Raw genomic sequence first — 20536 nt, 5'->3', positions numbered from 1 at the left:
TTCCATCAGTCTTTTTTACTGCTTAAGTTTTCCCTTTGTCATGTGTCAGTATTTAAAGCTATTTTAGACATTTTCATTGGCAAAAGTGTGAAGAATTTACTAGTAACAATGTGAGTGAGTTTTTTTCTGTCACTCTAATTTACTCTGCCTTAATACACGCTGTAAATTGAAATGCCCTCTGTGAATACAGTAGAGAATCCATTTAAAACAGATTTATATTCGAGTAAATAATTTCTGTTTGAAGCTAAAAGCTATGAATATTCGCAGGAGAGAATAAATGCTATTCATGTTAATGCTTTCTTACTAATAAATAGAGAACTTCAGGATAGAAGAATGCAAATAAGCCAAAACTGAGGTGCCCTCCTTTCTCAGTCTGTTACTTGTTTGAAAGACTGATGGTTTTCATTGAATGTTTAATGGTGTGCTGTTGAAAACGTGTGAGCTCAACCTCAGGCTCTTGTGAAAACGCCAGGGTGGTACCACAACCCTTTGTAAATGTACTTTGTAGTTTTAATTGGGAGAAGTTGTAATTTAGTTAACTTTTTATTCGTGCCTGATGTTACTTTTCCCTATTTGTTTTCTGTATTTTTTAACTGTTATTAAAGTCCATTTTAGTTCTGTAATAAAACAGGACTAGATGTTTAGGCACACATTGTAGAACACAAGAATATATGCAAGTATTAATTGTGTTCTCAAATTCCTTTGCTTTTCGGCGGGTGCCACTCTTGATACCTGCATACTATCCCCATCTCCCACACAAGTTTTACTTCAGTTCCTTTCCCTATTCCTGAGACATCTTTGTATTGACCTGTAAAGTCTGGCCTTTATTCATCATCAGGCACTTGATGAATACTATCTAATTTGATAAATAGTGTTTAAGGTTTGCATGGTAATAATATTAGAGATTCGGGGTAAGATTAAACTATAAATATTGCACAAATCTATAAATACCAACAGAGCTTTACTATAAAATAATTTGGTTAATTAAAAAATCCAGACAAAACTGAAAAGAAAGGAATGATTGTTGTTTGCAGCTTTGATATTTCCTTTCATGTGCTGATGATGCTTGCAGGCTTTAATATCGAATTTAGATACCAAAATCCATAACAAGGAACCTGGGAAAAGCTACTCGCTTCTATAAGGAAAAGAATTTTTGGTGCCCCTCTCCCCCATTATAGCCTAAGGCAATTCTAGAGGAAATGTCTGAAGGGACTGCTCTTGAGAGAGGCAAAATCCTGACTTCTTTACAGTAGTGGTAAATGAAGTCATGGTAACAAAATGACTATAAATAGGTCATCTTCCATAATATACCAGTCTTTTATATATTTTCATATTATGTGGTATCTATTTAGAGAATAATGACAGAGGCAGCCTTAGCATTTCAAAGCCACCATAGGCATGAAACAGGGAGTTTGTGTTACTGCACCGAAGCATGAAACAGGTTTGTGTTCGTGTGAGTGCAGGTTTATTTTGTGATTACCTGTTGAAAAAAAACCCACAACACCTGCATCGGGTGCTGTGCCCAGGTGTTGGCAGCAGGGATGTCTCCATGGGAAGAGGCCAGTTCTGCTGGTTCCACAAGAGACCCGCTGCAGGGACAGCTGAGCCCGCTGGCAAAGCTGGTGGTGCCTCTGGGAGCGCACGTTTAAGAAGGGGCAAGTGGCTGCACAGACAGTGAGGATGAGGGGAAAAGGAGCAAGAAACAGCCCCATGAACACCTGGGCCAGAGGAGGAGGAGGAGGGAAGGAGGTGAACAGGCGGCGGAGCAGGCGTCCACACTGCAGTCTGTGGGGAGGACCACAGCAGAGCAGGTTTGTCCTGAAGGACTGCAGCCCCTGGGCAGGAACCACGCTGGAGCAGGGGAGAAGTGTGAGGAGAAGGGAGCAGCAGGGAGGAGCTGCTATGGGCTGATGCACATGGCTCCCGCCATTCCCCTGCTGGGGGGACAGGAGGGGTGGAGGAGCTGGGAATGAAGGAGTGGAGTTGAGCCTGGGAAGAGGGTGGGTGGGGACAAGGGGGTTTTGGTTTTTTTGTCTTTGTTTCTCACCACCCAACTCTGTTTTAATTGGCAATACATTAAATTAATTTCCCCCAAGTTAAGTCTGTTTTGCTGGGATGGTAATTGGTAAGTGAGCTCCCTGTCTTTATTGCAACCCACAAATATTTTCATTTTATCCCCCCCCCCGGCCTGTTGAAGAGGGGGAGTGAGAGAGCAGCTGGGTGGGGGCCTGGCAGCTGGTAAAGGTCAACCCATCACAACACCAAAACCCTCTTCTGACTTCTCATCTCCATAGAGTTAATATGGAGTCATTAAAAGAAAAAAAAATATTGCCAGAATTCCACTTTTTGATGTGTAGCTGTACACATGAAGATTATCCAAGCATTGATAAGCCTTACTTGTTAGTAGTGACACATCAGGGAAGTACAGCAAATGGTTTTGTATCTGGCGATAGTAAAATAAGGCAACAAGATGTGCTACAGGACAGACTTGTGCTGCTTGTACAAAGAGAGTCCTCAATTTAAGGCTATCTGGATTCTTTCTCCCTGACAGACCTTAATTATTACCATAAAAATTTTTGCATAAATACTTACTTTTATATTCTGGATGCGAAACATTTGCCAAATATGTTCATAAATGTGCACAGCAGATCATTCTGGATGGACTGATGAAGTGCTCGTTGCTTGGTAGCTTGTGACAAAGCTAGATGAAAAATGAGAAGTTATAGGTTGTATGAAAGTTACTGTAAAACAATTAACACGTATCAGATTACTTTCATTTTTTTTTATTTAGCTTCTAACAAGATGATGAAGTTTCGGGTCTGTTTATGGTGTTACTCTGACTAAATTCACTTGAATGGCTCTAATGCTTAAAATTAGTTTTTCTGGAAATGTGGTGTCCAGGATCATGTGTTTCACTTTAAGCATTTTTCTTTACATGGGGGTAGGAATCCTGATCAGCTTAGCTTAGTGTTGAATTTTGAAGGTCTTTTTTTCTTGAAAGAGAGAAGGCAGAGAAAAGTCATTAAACATGTGCATCTCCCTCCCTCTATCCCAAATGGAGCTTATTAGTCACTAGACTCTTGTAGTATGAGGAGGGGCATTATAAACAGTTTTTTGAGTGCTTCAAACTCTTTACTGCCTGCAAGCCTGGAATTAAGCTGCCTTCAACTCTGTTCCAGCTCTCCTGTCTCTCTCACAAGTATTTTCTTCACTGTCATGGGTCTTGCATCTATGGTTCACTTCGTAACTGTTTGCCTGAGATCACAGCTGCCGTTCCTCTAGCTTTCCACTTTCTGATACCTCTTCTTCCTTCCTTATAGGGGACCTTGTATTTTTGGAAAAGGACACCATATCTTTAGCTCTCTGTCTGTCAATACTTGCTCATTCTGTTTAAAGCAGATGAAATGTTTTTTGAAGAATAAGTCTGAGAACTAAAGCTGAAAAGGGCATATTGTCATGATCGTGGAACATGAGAGGTGTTTGAGGTTCAGGAGAGGTTTGAGTTTGAGGGTTTTTCTTTGGGTTTTTTTTTTTGATCATTGCGTAGGACCTAATGTGACTAGCTTTTACAAAATTGTATTGTATAATCTCATTTCTCATTTATTTGTATTTGAATTAAGTACTTCTGATACTTATGTAAAAAAAAACCATGTAAAAATAACTCCAGAACATGTAGTAATTTAACCAGCATAGTGTTCTGGACTTGAATTCACTGTTAGTCTTGAACCATCATTACAAGAGTGAGGGAGTGGCTCTTTCAGCAGGTTTATTTGGGAAGTCTGATTATGATGATTTTGGAGCTGATTCTCATGATCATTTCATTGCCAACTGGTTGGTTGATAGATATGCCTAATTTGCTTATTTGATAGTCCCAAACTCCATTGTCTTCATCTTGTGTTAGAAGAAGTTACAACCTTTTCTTGTTCACTTAAATAACATATAAAAATGGACATTTCCTATACCTACTGTCATCTTCAACTTATATCGGACTTACTTTGGACTACATTTAGTGAAAAAACCTAAACACAAATCTAGTAATTTTATACTTACCAGCTATGCATTATTATCTTCCTAGAATAAGTATTTCCAGCCCTGAAATATATGTCATTCTGTTGGATGTGATGTCTATATTTCATTTTTTCAGGCAGGACCAGAACCAATGTTGATTTATAGTTGAAAGATGGTGCATCTTTTCATCTCAAAACTGTTTGATAAGAACAGCAGATGATTCCATCTGTGCTTAACCTGCTTCAGCAAAACAGATGTGTAATCAGGGTCGGAGAAATTAACAAATTGCTGATCAAAATGGAGTGCAGTGAAATCTGTTTTCCTAAGTCATACAAATCTAGTGGTCTTGTAGGAAAACAAACACAAGTAGATGGAAATTATTTTTTTCATCTCATCTTACCTATTTTTGGTAAAACAAGTGAAAAACATTTTTTTTCTGGTAATATGTTGCTATAGAAAACCCTTTTTTTTTTTTTTTTGTGGGTGTTCCTCTATCAGATCTAGTCTTGATAAATGCAGGTATCTTTATTTAGAGAGCTTTATAAACACTCATTTACAAGCAGAAATGCGATCAAGACAGCACTAGCTTGTGAAGGCTCAGTTTCAGTCCATCTAGTCAGTGTTTTCCCCAAGTGAGATTCAAACACTTGAAGTTTTGCATACAGGTAGGAATGGAGCTTAGTTGATTAAAAAACTAGCATTCAACGCAACAGGAGATTTTTTTTTTTTTTTCCCCTTCCTTCTTGGGATCCTCGTTCATTGACATTGGTCACTTTATGCAGTATGAGACATGGCTGTGTAGACAAGAGCCCCCTTGACGCACCATTCTCATCTAGCAGACACTGGAGTGCTTTTGACATGCCTCCTTATCTTATGGGTGCTTGTAGGTGGCCTTGGTTGTTAGCACCAGACTTCCCTTTTTGTGGACTTCCCATATAGTTGTTTCCTGCAGGGGAAAAAAGTATTTCCACTTCTGTCTGTGTTTTGGGGGTTTGTTTTGGGGTTGGGGATTTTTTTCATATTTGAAGAATACTAGTTCTTTTGGAAAGGATTGCGGTGTTGTTTAGATTTTTTTTTTTTTTTCCCCCCTGGTGGTGGTAGTGTGGGGGTTTTCTGCTGTCTGTGGTAATTTTCCTCTTTTAAAGTAATTTTGCAGGTGTATTTTGTCATTAATTGCTTTAGTCCCTTTTAGAGTGCAGAAAATGAATATTCATATCCCCTCATCTAATATAGATACCTGGGTAAATTTTAGTAGTTGAAATATCAAAAATATTAAAAGTGGTCTTCTGTTGTGGTGAACCATTGTTGCTAACTGTTCAGAACCATTAAGTTAGCTGCTGACAGAAAACTAAATTTTCACCTCTCTGTTACTTTAAATCGAAAACTTTGAATTTATTACATGATTGGAATAAGTGACCCGTGCTGCACATAATGAATCCTCTTATCTGTAGGATTAGGTTCCATCAGAAAATGGACCCCTTAGCAGATTGAGCCTAAACTTTAGAAATAAAAAGTTATTCAATTTAAATAGCATCAGTTAACACAACTTTTTGATATAAATATTTTAAAGCTTGTACAAACTGGATTAATGTTCCGCTAGGGTAATTAAATGAAAATTTGGTAACTTATTAATCTCTCTCTCTTTCTCTCTTTCTTTCTCTTTCTTCTTTCTCACACTCTTTCTCTTTCCAAACTTATCAATCTCTCTCTTCTCCTCTCTTTCTCTCCCCCCCTTCTCTTTCTTTCTTCTTTTCTTGCTCTCTCCTCCCAAAAATATGCCTTTACAGAAACATAAGGTAGATCTTTTCTACAAACTGCGCCATGTGATGAATGAGCTCATTGACCTACGTAGACAGCTGCTGTCAGGTCACTTGACACAGGATCAGGTGCGAGAGGTCAAGAGACACCTCACAGTGAGGCTGGACTGGGGCAATGAGTAAGTACAGGTACCAGCTGGGTACTGTTTGTTCTAATTATGTTTAAATAGCTTTTCTTAAAAAACAAACCAACAGAACAACAACTTTTTCCTTCCAGTAGTATTTGTACACAGGTAGAACATTTCATTATCTGGAAATCAAATAGAACTTTTTACAGTGAGTTTATTGCACAGTTCTACTATTTCTATAAAATGAGCCGTTTGCTTATTAGTAGGTGTTTTCTAAGGCTGTCTGCACTGTTAAAAGGTTTAGGTCAATTTACTTGCTTTGTATCAATATAGTGAATATTAGGCCTGAAGTACGTGTTCATAGATGCTAAAAACCCATTTGTCAATTGAAGTATTTTAATGGTTGGTGCAATAACTAGAGAATCTCACTGTCAACGGTGACATTGGAGCTGAGGCTGTGATATTTAGATTTTCTATATCATTATAATACATAATCTATGTTATTCGGTTGTTGATGACATTTCTCAGAGGTTTAGACTCTCCTTGGTCAATTCCATGGTGAATTTGTGGAGAGTTTTTTTTTGAGTCAAAGATGACTGCAATTTGGATAGAAGCTGAAATGGTAATAGATTGCCATTAGGCAAAAACTAGCCCTTCACCAGAACTGGTTTTGTTCTGAGATGTAGTGTATCAGACAGGTAAGTTTTGCATGACATGCATATAACCCTTTCAAAGAAAATATCACTCTCCTCAGGCATATAGCGACTGCTTTTCAACTAGGAGTAGGATAGTGCTAATTAACATACGGGGGGAGGAATTCTGTAAGTTGACAACTAAGGAAGAAAGTCAGATGTTTTTCACTAACATATCTTTGTTATGACTCCGTTCCTTTGTCACCTACCTCAGGACTCCCTATGAGAGACAGACTTGAATAAATTTATGAAGATTTAGCTAGCCCCCATGCCACATTTCATTTCTCTTGTTGAAAGAAAGCTCTGAAGGACGTAGACTAATAGATTGCATCAAGTTATTGTTCCGCAGTGCAGAGTTACAGATGCTTTTCAATATCATTCCCAGTAGAGTAAGTGGGAACCAAGAGACCATTTTGAACATTATGCCTAGTCGGTTTTGCTCAAAGAGTATATGGATGAAATTAGCAACAGGAAGCTGCAAAAATGTTGTAGGGAAAAAAGGTGAGGACAGTAGACAGCAATGCAGCGATGAAGAGAATAGGTTGTTCAATGAGGGAGGTGGCTGTAGACTTTTTTTTTTCCTAAATAAGCATGAAATCATTAAATATGAAGTACATTAAAACTATAAAGGTAAATCTAATGCATGAAAATTATCGAGAAGCATCAATGAAATCAGTAAATATAAATATGTTAATGATTAAATTCATCTGCTCAGGATGCTCATTTAGGAAAAAAAATTTCTTACTACATAAGAACAGGTGCTGACCTCCCTAGAGAAAAGGGTACACGATATCAAAGGTGCATGCTTAAACAGAAGAGGGTATCAATAAAGGAACTGCATAAAAAAGCATATGATTGAAAAGGTATTTAATTTAATCTGTACGTTATGCAGTATTTAATTATAAATGTCTGGGAGTTTGGAAGGTCTTCTGCAACATCACTCTTTTCCATAGAATTTCTGGGAAAGTTCTGTTTACTTTCTTTTATCTTCCCTCACTGAGTTTTATCATGAAACCCATGCCCACATGTCTTAATCTGTTAAAAAACCTAACGTATTCACATAGTACTACCCTTTCTCAAATAATGTAATAATGTTCATTGCTGCTTCTGTCATACTTGAGATTTGCAAATAAAATAAATGAAAAATGTTGTTATTAACATGTATTAATGTTAACTGGGAAGCTTAAGTACACGCAATTTGAGCAGGTCTGTGTTACTCAAGATAGTACAATCTAATAGGAGACATTCTGTGACCAAGTAGCTTTCAGGAAACAGGTAATCTTACACATCTAATACGTAGCATGTGTGCTTATTTAATGTAAAGCTACTTTTATCCTGACCTTGATCATTAACGCATTGTATTCTTTGGGAAGGAGTGATGCAAACGTAAAATTCACACTTCCTGTCACCACCAGTTAGGTTTTTTTCAGTTTGTAGAGCAGGTATCATTTTCCCTTCAATACACTGGCAGTGGTTCTGGTAGTCATCCTTTGTGTTCTCGTAGGAGTTGGTGGAAACCAAGGGACAGAGACACTCCTTGGATTGATAGTTACAGATTTTTTTGTGAAGTCATTAGACTGTTTCCAGAACTACTACAGTGAACTTCTTTTGCTTATTTTTGTATACTTGGTCTAAATATTAAAAAGTTTTGCTCTGTAGTTTAGTCTGGTAAAAATGTAGAAATATAATTTATTTTATAACTATTGCTGCTAACCTTTTGTATTGTTGCTAGTCATTCTCATAATGCAATACTGATTTCCACTTATTGTAGCAATTTAATTTTCTGTTGCTTACACATTCCTTCTCCCCACTACAAAAATATGAACCTGGATGCATCCTTTCTGTGATGCTTTGTTACCTCTTCCAGTTTCCCACAGTTAGCTTGGTTTTGTATGCATACAGTGAGTAGTATTCCTGCTATATAGGTTTTTGTATTTCCCAGTTGCTCAAAAGAGCAGAATTTACTACCTTCAGATAAGCATCTTAGTGGTTTTAGACTTTCAGTTTTAAGCATCCTTCTGTGTAGTTTTGCACAGCTGAAATCTCATAAACTGTCTTTTTTCCTGCATATCTTGCTAGGTTTTATACAGAATGTTACAAATACTTGTGTTTTTAAAAAATGTTTCACTCTGATACAATTTATTCGAATATCGATCTATTGAAGTCTGAAATGCTATTGGAAGTGTTCCATGGTCTGTGAATGACAAGGAAAAACTTGTAGAGCAGGAAACAAACATTATAAAACTGAAGTCTGTAATTTATTGTCTTATTTTAAATCATCTTACAAAGTGAAATCTGCAGTTCGTCTCATTTTAAATCATGCTGCAAGTAAAATAGAAACTTGATTTTGAAATATTTGTTTAGTTTCTTTTAAATGAATGGGTAAGTTTTTCAACTTCTACTAGTGCTTAGAATGGGAAACCAGAACTAAACTTTTTTACTGCCAAAAACCTGTTTCATTCTAGAGTCTTTTGCATCAAAAACAGATGAAGGAATCTGCGCTACAGAGCTTCTATTTGACATGTGAATGCTCTGCTTCTGCTCCAGTGCAAAAAATTAATTGCAGCAGTGTGTGCGTACCTTATTTACCAAAAAGGCAGATGAAGATTTCCTCAAAGTAGTTTAACTTAAACATCAGAGGTCATCTTAAATGATCTTCAGGATTGATTCTTTCAGATTAATACAATATCTGCCAGGAGATCAATAGAAAGCATCCAAGTTTCTGAGGACAATCACTTTCCCTTTTGTACTAGGGGAAGATACTTCCTTCCCTATAAATGTGGGATAGATACTCTATGTTTAGGCTGGGACAGAGTAGGGGAGGGGGAGCCACCAATACTTTGAGATTTTGGACAGATAAAAGCCATAAACAAGATGAGGTTTTGGGCGTATGTTACTTTTCAGTCAAAGGTTATTCTTTTTCACATAAAATGTTGTTAAAATTGTTGCATTAAAAGAAATTTTCCCGATAGTTGCCATAAATTCTGCACAGAAAGATCCACAGATAGACAGAAGTTACAAATGAATGTTTAAAAAGAGAAACAGGGGAAAAAAATGTTAGAAATAAATCTTTCACACTGTCAGACAAATAAAATGAAACACTGTTTTAAAGTCATGGTATACCTCTTACCTCAGAATTGCAGTCAGAAAGCCAGTGGCAGGTGCAGTGCTAGTACCTACTAACTACTAACGTGCATAACACTGTAGAGGGAATGAAGTAAGCATAGTCTTAAAGCTCAAAAAGTCCTGCATTTCAGTGCTCACATCCTTAGGAGATCATTTTTGAACTTTGAGTGACTTACCTTCTTGTCACATTTTTCTTGACATAACAGGACTACCTTTGACATAAAGGGTAGCATTGCAACAAATTAGCTTAAAGTTTGTAAAATGCACTTGGAGATACGTATTAAATGTACATATGAGGTCGTATTATCTGGAAATCAGTTTGAGAATTAAAGAAATTCTTATTACAGTAGTTGTCATTGTTACATCAAAGGTAATCAAGATAGGAGTGAACAATTTAAACAACGTAATGAAATGCCTTTAAGAAGGTTGCAGAAAGAATAGTTGCCATTTCTGTCTAAATATGTAATATTTTTTCCCTCTCCTGAATGTACCTGTAGTAATGATTGAATAGGGATTAAAACTGTAAGGCACTCTCTTGGATGTCAGTCTTTGAGGAAAACCTTAATAACCTCTCTCTGTAGCCTGATACTTCCATGCTCTTTGCTGCCATTCCCCTCAATCAGTTCCTTACTAAGATTGCTTACCTTCATCTCATCACCTTCATTTTAAGAAATAATTTCTTGTGTAGCATTACAGTAGTGCTTTAATAATTTCTTTATAAAGTACAGCCTCTGCAGTTTCTTTGTATACAGAATAACTTAATTCTGTCAAACAAAAGTATCAAGTTGTATTAGCACAGTAATATTCACAAACATGTTTTTCATATATTTCATTTTCCGTGGATTTCTGTATTGTGTTTCCTTCAAAGTCTTTTTTAAAGTCTGCACGTAGTTTTTGTGAATCGGTGTCATAGTTCATGTGAATCGCTGTCAGGATCATTTCCTTTCCCTTCACCACCTTTATAAATATATTTGTGTAAGAGAAATATGAATGATATTAAATGAGGCTTTGATGTAGTGAGAGAAGGAATACAAGGAGAATTGGTGGCTGCAAAGTTAAAGCTGAAAAGAGTAAAGGTAAAGTGCACGGTTTTGGAGCAAAGATCTTGTACACTCTAGAGATGTGATGAGCTCTCCTGATCTGTTCTTCAAGTTTGGATGTGAATCTTAAAGGCATTTTTTAGTCAAATGACATGTTTCTGCAAGGTTCTTCTAGGGAGAGTTGTTATGACTTGTGGTTTTATGAATTCTAAATGGTGTAGCGTTTGTATTATAAATAAACAAAAATATTAGAAATTAAGGTCATTCTTGGAAATTACCATTAAAACCAAGTTGATTTTTCTCTAGAAGCTCAGTTAACCTGAAGTAGAGTTGTATGTTCATCCCCTTGAGAATTAAAAATGCTAGTATTGTTGTCTATCTGCTTGTCTTGTATTACTTGAGAGGAAAGTATCTAGAGATTTTGGGTGGTGGAGTTCCCCCCCCCACTGTGTTCCTGCGTTCCTGCGCGTGCCGCGCGCCCCCCGCCCCCCAAGGAAAATTCTGACGACTTCTATGTGGAAAAGGAGGAATACTTAAATGTCAGCTGGAGTTATTCCAGTCATATGCTATCAAGAGGTAGGTGACTGGCTTGGGGATATTTTGTAGGTATATTTGAGAAATATTTTTGAAAGGCAGTTCAATGTTAAGGCAGAATAAAAAAAGCACATGAATTTGCTTGTAAAAGAAAGTATTGTGTGGAGAGAGGAACTGTCAAATAAACAAGACAGCACATTATCTAATTTTTATGCATGCTGTGTTTTGGAGGAATACTGCTTGGCAGCTGGTGCTCTTCTATTCCCATAGTATTGGATAATAGAGAGTGAAAGTGGGCCACTGACTATCATTGCCATTTCAAGCAATATGTTGTCAGTCCTTCGCGACAAAAAATAATTGATACAAATTAAATGCATAAACCTGAACTTCCACCTGCACAATAAATGACAGCATGTTAGTACTAAAGCAAAAGACACCTTTATTTGCTGGTAGCAAGTATTGTGCAGGATTAACAGTATTAGAGAATGAGAATCTTCTGGGCTGGAAATCCACGGCGTTAAGGGATTTAACTAAAAATAGGATATCAGATGAGTTTCACAGGGATGCTACTGCAGTTGTGTTGAACATTATTAAGTAGAAGATAATACCTTTGTCCGGTATTGAGTAATTAGTCCAACCACTGTTTGACCTCAGTTTTCTAGAGAGTTGAAATTACGAGAATACAACGATACCAGGCTATGATTAGCTTTGACAGGTTTTTTTCTGCAAAACTTTAATAGTGCTTTGTAACTGTAATGCACTTAAAAGTGGTTTTGATAATGTCATTAGAAAATCATTTGTTAAAATCTGTATGTTGGGGAGAAATTCCTTTATGAATATACTTTAGGGGTGGGTGTGCGTACACATGTGAGTGGCCGGGTATTTTGGAGGAGGTTTAGATACTCAGATTCAGGAAAACTTCTGTGAATGAATATGATGAGCATTAACTTTTCTAAAAAAACTTTGAAGTGGCCTCTTTGCATGTTACTATTTTTATCTGTTACCATTTTTTTTCTGTCATATTTTTGGACTTTCTATTATAATTAGGCTCAAATGGAAGCTGGAGTTAAGGATTCTTAAGGATTCTAGCACATTCTTATTTTAATCTTTTTCATTTGGTAAATAGATGAAGTAATTTTTGTCTTTGCAGCTGCAGTTTTCAGCTACTGATCTTGGGCCAGGGATAACTTGTGTTTGATAGGTTTAATCAAAACAAAGCATGTAAAAGGTGTATAACCATCACTTTCACAGTTTAGCCTTAGAGTTTAGAAACTGGTATTTGGCATGCAAACTGCAGTGAAGAAGGAAAATTGTTCCTTTTTCCATTGAAAATATAATTGGTTTTGGCAAGGAACTAAGAATGTGGAAATTCCAGTTTGTCAGTACAGTATTTTAATGGGAGTTGTAGTACTGTCTAACAGTTGCCAGCAAGTGGACCAGGGCTGAGCTATATTTTTGAGATATGATGGTTTAGGATTATTTCCCAACTCCATAATTCTTAGAAAAGAATTATGGAGTTGGGAAACTTCTGGGAAGTGATTTAAAAGTACAGCGGTCAGCAAAGGCAGCTGGGCTTCGTACAGACCACTGGTTCTTCCTTGCTGTTGTTTTAAGTTAATTGCTTAGAAAGAGGTACTGTGTCGCCTGGAGGCTTCCGTTTATTGCACCATACAATTATTCTGCGGTACCTGAAAGGTTTTTTCAGATAAAACTTTTCATTTGCCATCAGTAACAAGTCTGTACAGAACGTTTCCCTCTCTGATTACAAAACTAAATTGACTTTTGCTTTTCTTTTATAGTTAGTGACAGAAAGAGTGCCAGGGTAGTCCATGAGGGCACCTCTTCTGAATTATTTTTCTTTAAGACTCCTAAGAATTTCAGTATAAAATATCTGTAAATGAAGTATCAAAGTTACGTTAGATGAAAGCAGGAAAATGGTTCGTTCATGTGTTTCTTAATTTTACTGCTAACGTGTGTTTAGAATAGCTTTTTATTGTAATGCTCGGAACTCTTTATGCCTCAGAACCTGAAGATCTACAGAGCAAAAGTTGGAGTTTGACATGTTTTACGTTGTCTTGTTCTGCAGTCTACAATTATTAATTAATTGTTAGTAGTTGTTCATTTATTTGTCTGGATGCAAAAGAGCTTATTCTGTCTGCTACTCATATGCAGCTGTGACCTGAACTGCCGCCTTCACTACAGAATTTCTTAACCAGTCATCCTCTTTGCACTGGCATACTTTTTTTAAAAAAATAGTTTATATATTTGATTTGAGCCAAAATATTATTTCCGTTCAGAGTAATTAAACGGGGTTTTTTGTATGTGTGTGTTACAAATACAGATTAAAATTCTTGTTGATATTACAGTTATTGTTTATTACTAAAAAAATACTGTGTTTATACAGTGATAAAGTTGGGGGTTTAGTTGCAAGAACACCAGGAATTTCAAAGCAGCTTCCCAAGGCGCAGTATCTGTTTGTGCATTTGAACAGGGTTACTAATGGAAATTTTTCTTTATGTAGTGAAGGAACCTACTCAAATACTGCAGCAGAAACCAGAGTACTAAATTAATTTTGCCTACTGCATTTCTGTGTATGAAATTAACTTGTTATGGATACTGCACTAACATATTGGCCAAAAGCTTCAACTGGCATTGATTGCTATAGCTCCATTGAAGTCAGTGAACAAAAAGTAACAAGTTCATAGTGGGGTTTTGTTTGATATTTGCATTTAATTTTATTTAGAAGGATTATCTGTTTAATGATTAACAATTGCAAAAAGATTTAAATAGTTTAGTATTTCTTGTGTCCTTGCCCTTGAGTAAGCACATGGAATAGATACTGGTGAACACTCTAATGTATTATGCTTACCATTGTTCCTTCCTTCTCTTTTGCAGACATTTGGGCCTAGATTTAGTTCCTCGGAAGGACTTTGAGGTTGTGGACTCAGATCAGATCAGTGTTTCAGATCTCTATAAAATGGTAAGAAATCTGTGGGAGACTCCTTTGAGTTTTCACTTTGGGAGGGAAAGGAGGGAAAAAGTTTTTATTCTTTACTTTTACATACTTTCTTGATTAGAGTAGTGTCATAAGCTGAATGTCTTTTTCATTTGCACCCTAACCACCAGAATAATCAGTGTCTCTAGTACCCTGAGTTTAGTAAGAATGAACCACCTTTCTTTTGGAAGTGGCATGCTTATATACATTTTAATTTCAATTTACAAAGTAACATGGTATAAAAACTGGAGAAGGTAAATTTTCCTACAATTTTCTTGTAGGAAAATTTCTTCCTACAATTTTCTTGTTTTTAAAATCCATTGTTTCAGAAGCAGCAGCAGAAGTTCTAAAAAAAAAAAACAGGTCCATCAAATACAGCTAATGGGAATCCTTTTAAACTTTGGTCTTTGTTGCTAAAATCAATCTACTAGCATTAAATGAAGTAGCAATAATCTTTTTTCATTTGTTTGTAGAATTAAACAAAAATAGGGCTGGAAAATCTTAAGAGGTCATCCAGTCCATTCTCCTGCTTAATGTCAGGATCAACTGTCTCTGCCATTTATGACAATTTCTTCTCTGTTTCTAAAAATCTCCAGTGATTAAGACTCCACAGCCTACCCAGGCAATCTTTTTGCGCAGTTCAGTGCTCGTACAGTTCGGAAGTTTTATTAATGGTGGTCTTAGACATAGAGACTTCTTGCTGCAGGTTAAGCTTCACATCTTCCTGTCGTGTCCACAGAGAAACAGATTACTCCTGCCTATTTGCACCACCCTTTATGTACTTGAAGACTTGTTAAGTCTCATTCAGTCTTCTCTTCCTTAGGCTGAAGAACCCCATTTCTTTCACTTTTTCTTTGTAGGTCAGGTTTTCTAGACCTTTGGTTCCTGCATGTATTCTGTAGACGTTATATTACATAATCTGCAGTTTGCCACTGCCTTTTGCAAGTATATTGTTGAATTCTGTCAGATGGGAAATAATACAAAATCCTGGAAGCTCCAGAGATTAACTGTGGTGATATCTTGCAGAGGGCTGTTTGTTTGAAAGCACCATGAGCCAGGCAGATGTCCTGGCAAATTTTTGACGTTACTGACATACAATGAAGAAGGCTAACAGATTGATGTGCTTTTGGGCTACTTGATCATTACTTCGAACAGCAATTATTAACTTGCTGGGAGAAATAGAACTGCTTCCTGCTGTAGGACCTACTGTGGATCAGCCTACTTCTTCCATTAATTAAAGCTTCTCGAGCCTAGAGTCCATCAGTAGTTTCTGTGAGTCCAGAAAGTCCATGAGAGCCATTTGATTCTTTCAGAGAGTCTGCAGATGCAGATGAATGCTTAAGTGAAAAGTCTGCTTCTAGGTGTTGCATAGATAATAAACATCTTTGCCCTGTTTCAAACATTTTTTTTTTGAGCTCACAGAAAAGGGGAGGAAGGGGGGAGACCAGTGAATAAATTAGTTTAAGCAAAACTAATCCTTGAACATTAAGGCCATCTCTTGCATGGCAATGTCCATTAGAAAACATATGTGGTGTATTTGAATAAGAATGTTAGAATTTTCAGGAAAAGTAGTACAATTCCTTCATTGCCGTGAGTTCCAACTTCTAGTACAATCATATTAGTACATAGCCAAGTTAAAGTTGTTTTAGAAATGTGAATTGTGCCATTAATGGAACTGTAAAGCCACTAATGCATTTCACAATTTAACTGCATTTGGATTCTTCTTTGTTAATAGGACTATGTAATACAGTTAACTTTGTTTTGGATTGTGATGTTACTGTAAAGGGCATGTAATGTTCAGCGGAAAGTGAATGAAGACCTTTCCTGAGATGCTACTTTATTTTAAAAAAACCAACCAAACAAACAATCAAACCGCCCCCAGCAGTTACTTTAATACAGCTTCTTAGCTTAATATCTTCCAAAGAAAATAGTGGGGTTTTTCTACATAAATATTGTTACGGTTTCACTCACTTCTAGTAAATTTTTAATTTCCTATTTGAAAATGTTTTTGGCTTTGAGCTGTTTAGGATTAGGGAGTGATAGGTCCGTGTCTAGGTGGGGTTTTTTGATATGCAAGATGTACTTCTTCCTAAAGCAAAGGCGTGTTTTGTAAACAGGCTATATGCTGTTGCTGTTTTGGTTTATTTGCACTATATAACAGTGGATTTCGTGGAAAGAAATAAAAATTGTTACATAAGAAATATTGACGTACATCACTCTCTAGTACTAATTTTTAATGTTTGTTCCTGATTTGCCATAGTCCGAGGAGAGTTTGGTGCTATTACAGCAGTTTTCCTTCAAATACAATATAGAAATAACTCAGTACAAAATTCAATCAGTAATGGCTCAGAGAATGCAAGTTAAGTTGCTAACAGGATTGCTTTATTACTCTTGTGTTTCATTCTGAAGGTTTTTTTACTCTGAATACTTGTAGTTACAGCAGATAGCTAATATTTAATTGTCAGAGTAGTCTGATTATGTCACCCATCTTAGTCCTGAAGAAAATGTCCACAGCACAGTTTGCTGCTCGGATCTGTGCTGGTATCAGGATGTGACCATTCACACTTCGCTGTTGCTTTAGTTTGTAGATTCAGGATGACAGTGCTGTCTAATCACATCTAGTTCATAGTCAGAAGGCAATTTCAGGAACCCAAACAGCTGAAAACCTGTTGTTTTTTTTTAAATTAAATTTGGTAGAAATTGAAGGAGGGGGGTATTGGTGTGTTTTTGTTGGGTTAGGGGTTTTTTTAGTGCAGTTTTGGGTTTGTTTTTATTATTTAACAAAAACCCAGGGAGACAATCCTCCTTACTCCTGGCAAAATACTTAATAGGTTCTCAAATGAGCAATGACGTTTTATGTTGTAAAATAATCTTGTGGGAATAGTTATGAGAACCCAATTACTTTCTCGTATTTGCAGGATTGTAGAATGTTAAATGTGCCATAGAAGACAGTCTTGTATTAGCAGAACAATGGATGAGGTAACACATCAGACTTTCCTATCTGTGACCACAAATTCAGGCATTTTATACAGAGTCATTAGACTTAGCGTTACTTTTCTTGGTAAATTTTAAATGCTAAAATTTAAGCATCTTTTTTAGCTCTTGTTTTTCAGTGCTAAGTATGTTTGTGACTACTGTATGACTACTATACTCATCGCTTTGTCAGAACTGTTGTGTTTTGAGGCCTTGTACATCCTTTTTCTCCAGGTTACTCATTATGAAGCGAAATACTAGTGGCTTCAGGATGCGCAGCATTTGTGGAATTTGTTGCTTTACTCGTTAAGGAAACCAAATTACCCTTTCCTTATGGCAGTCTTTGTGATTTTAACTAATGTGATGGAACAATTTTTTAAGATTTACATTACTTTTGAAATTGTGGGAAAATACGTTGTCAGAATTCTGCCACAGAGCTGGAGTTGCCACTAGAGTGAAGCTGTCATTTAGCAACACAAGTCCAGCAGAAGGTCGGAAACACTTGGATGGCACTTTTAAGTGAAAGGGGTTACAAGACACAGATGTCTGGAGGCATTTGCAAAAATCAGAAATGGTCAAACCTGGCGATTAAATATGTTTTGCTTTTCTAGAAATTTATTGATTCGTGTATGTGTCTTCAGGATGAATTTAAGAGGTGCATGAAAGGCAAGACTATTGGCTATGTTACTGCTAGGTCTTAGCCATTTCTTTCAACTACCTGAAAAAAATACCGTGACTTTACCAGAGTTCCTAATAAATAGACAAGTTTCAAATTAATGCTGCCATCACCTCATAATTGCTTATTCTTTATTCAGATGGAAAATGAGATTGGTAAGAATGAGTCGGTCACAAGCGGTGTTCCCCAGGGCTCTGTGTTGGGGCCAGTTCTGTTTAATATCTTTATCAATGATCTGGACGAAGGGATCGAGTGCACCCTCAGTAAGTTTGCAGACGACGCCAAGTTGTGTGGGAGTGTTGATCTGCTTGAGGGTAGGCAGGCTCTGCAGAGGGACCTGGACAGGCTGGATCCATGGGCTGAGGTCAATTGTATGAGGTTTAACAAGGCTCAGTGCAAGGTCCTGCTCTTGGGCCACAACAACCCCATGCAACGCTACAGGCTTGGGGAAGAGTGGCTGGAAAGCTGCCCAGCAGAGAAGGACCTGGGGGTGTTGGTTGACAGCCACTGAATATGAGCCAGCAGTGTGCCCAGGTGGCCAAGAAAGCCAATGGCATCCTGGCTTGTATCAAAAATAGCGTGGCCAGCAGGGCTAGGGAAGTGATCGTGCCCCTGTACTCGGCACTGGTGAGGCCGCACCTCGAATGCTGTGTTCAGTGTTGGGCCCCCCACTACAAGAGAGACCTTGAGGGGCTGGAGCGTGTCCAGAGAAGGGCAACGAAGCTGGTGAAGGGTCTGGAGCACAAGGCTGATGAGAAGCAGCGGAGGGACCTGGGGTTGTTTAGCCTGGAGAAAAGGAGGCTGAGGGGAGACCTCATCGCTCTCTGCAACTGCCTGAAAGGAGGTTGTAGGGAGGTGGGGTCGGTCTCTTCTCCCAGGTAACAAGTGACAGGACAAGAGGAAACGGCCTCAAGTTGCGCCAGGGGAGGTTTAGACTGGATATTAGGAAATTTTTCTTCACTGAAAGGGTTGTTAAGCACTGGAACAGGCTGCCCAGGGAAGTGGTTGAGTCGCCATCCCTGGAGGTATTTAAAAGGCGTGTAGATGTGGTGCTTAGGGACATGGTGTGGTGGTGGTCTTGGTAGTGTTAGGTTTACGGTTGGACTCGATGATCTTAAAGGTCTTTTCCAACCTATACGATTCTGTGATTCTGAGTAGTTGTAAAACTTGAAAATAGAGACTTCAATTGCACAGAACTCTGCTAGAAAAGGAAAACAACTGGACACAAACTCTGTAGGAAATTCATAAAATCTCTGTGATGGTTTGTTTAACAAAGCAGATTGTCAGAGGACAGATTTGTGTACACTTGATTCTAAACCCTAGTAAGAAGTCAGTTGAGACTATGAAGATAGAAAGCAGTTTGTTTGAGACCGACTGATAATGATAGGATTCACTTATCAAGCATTGTTAGGAAAGGAAGGAGGAAGAACAACAATAAAAACTAATATTGATAGATCAGATATCATGAGAAGTAAGTTTGACAGGGGAAAAAAGAGGTAAGGATAATTGGTAGCTCTATCCGTAAATTAAAAACAAAACCACAAGGTGCTCACTAAGAGGCCAAGTTGGATAAATTAAGAATTCTTCATTGCCTTCAGCACGAGAGTGAAAGAAAGGGAAATTAAGATTACCAAGAGCAAGTATAGAAGAACAGAAGTATAGAAAAGTGCAATAGAATAGCACAAATAGGTAAATAGAAAAATTAGAAAGGCAATGGACAAATGTAACAAGCAAATATTGTCAATTATATCAAGAAACAGTTTTATATAAATAAACTGGTAGTAATTGGGAAACTAAAAAGTTTTTATACTGGGGGAAACCAATTGGCACATGATGCAAGAAAATAATGTGGCATTTAATGTCCTTTTTGCTTCCCCTGAAGCTCTGGTAAGGTGGTAAACTGTTTCAAATCGCTAACAATACCTATGGAAAAGTGAAAGGAGTCACACCTGAAGAGGGAGGAAAAGTTTATAAAGTAGTTATCTGTTCTAGGGGATTTAGAACTTTATACATTTCATTTGGGATGTCTAGAGAAGCCAAATCAGACATGTTAGTGATAATCATTGGAAAGATGGGTAAGGTTCCGGAATACTGGCAAAGGGCAAGCATACTTTACACCTTTAAAAAAGGGGATGGAGGAGGAGGAGCTAGTAATCATTCTCTCCCTGTAAAAAACGCTGGAAGAGAAAAAAAAATACAGTTATTGGCACAAGGAGGTAAGTAATAGTGACTGTGAACTTATTCAGAATAAGCAATTTTTGAAAGTCCCAATTTACTTCCAGAACATAAATGAGTCTAGTGGATAGAGGAAAAGCAGTTGATGCCATATTTAGATTTTCATAAAGATTTTAATTGTTTTTTTAATTGAAATTCTCTTCAGGTCGTTAGTTCTAGATTAAATTGCTGTAAAGTAAACACAAAGCTATTAGAAAACCCATACTAAAAAGAAATGGTGAAGAATGGTTGTCAATAATTTGGTTAAATAGGAGGAGGGATGAATCAGCTTAATTTCTTGTGGTCATCCCCTATTTTGTAGTACTTCATGTTTCATTAATGACTGGATGATGAAATAGGGAGTATGCTTACTAAATATGCAAATACCACAAA

At 37.3% G+C, this 20536-nt stretch overlaps 1 protein-coding gene across 1 annotated transcript in view; it reads left to right on the top strand.

The window, feature by feature from the left end:
* The window catches only part of DOCK3 (dedicator of cytokinesis 3), a 222681-nt gene that overhangs the window by 65997 nt on the left and 136148 nt on the right, over positions 1-20536 (top strand). The window contains exons 6-7 of the mRNA XM_075514388.1: positions 5796-5944; positions 14181-14265. Of these exons, the coding sequence (XP_075370503.1) occupies positions 5796-5944; positions 14181-14265 (234 nt within the window). The remainder of the gene's footprint in view (positions 1-5795; positions 5945-14180; positions 14266-20536) is intronic.

The sequence above is a fragment of the Mycteria americana genome, chromosome 11 (assembly GCF_035582795.1).
Source record: "Mycteria americana isolate JAX WOST 10 ecotype Jacksonville Zoo and Gardens chromosome 11, USCA_MyAme_1.0, whole genome shotgun sequence".
In the NCBI taxonomy this organism is placed as follows: Eukaryota; Metazoa; Chordata; class Aves; order Ciconiiformes; family Ciconiidae; genus Mycteria; species Mycteria americana.
The sequence above is the reverse complement of the archived record's forward strand: the minus strand, read 5'-3'. Positions and strand labels throughout refer to the sequence as shown.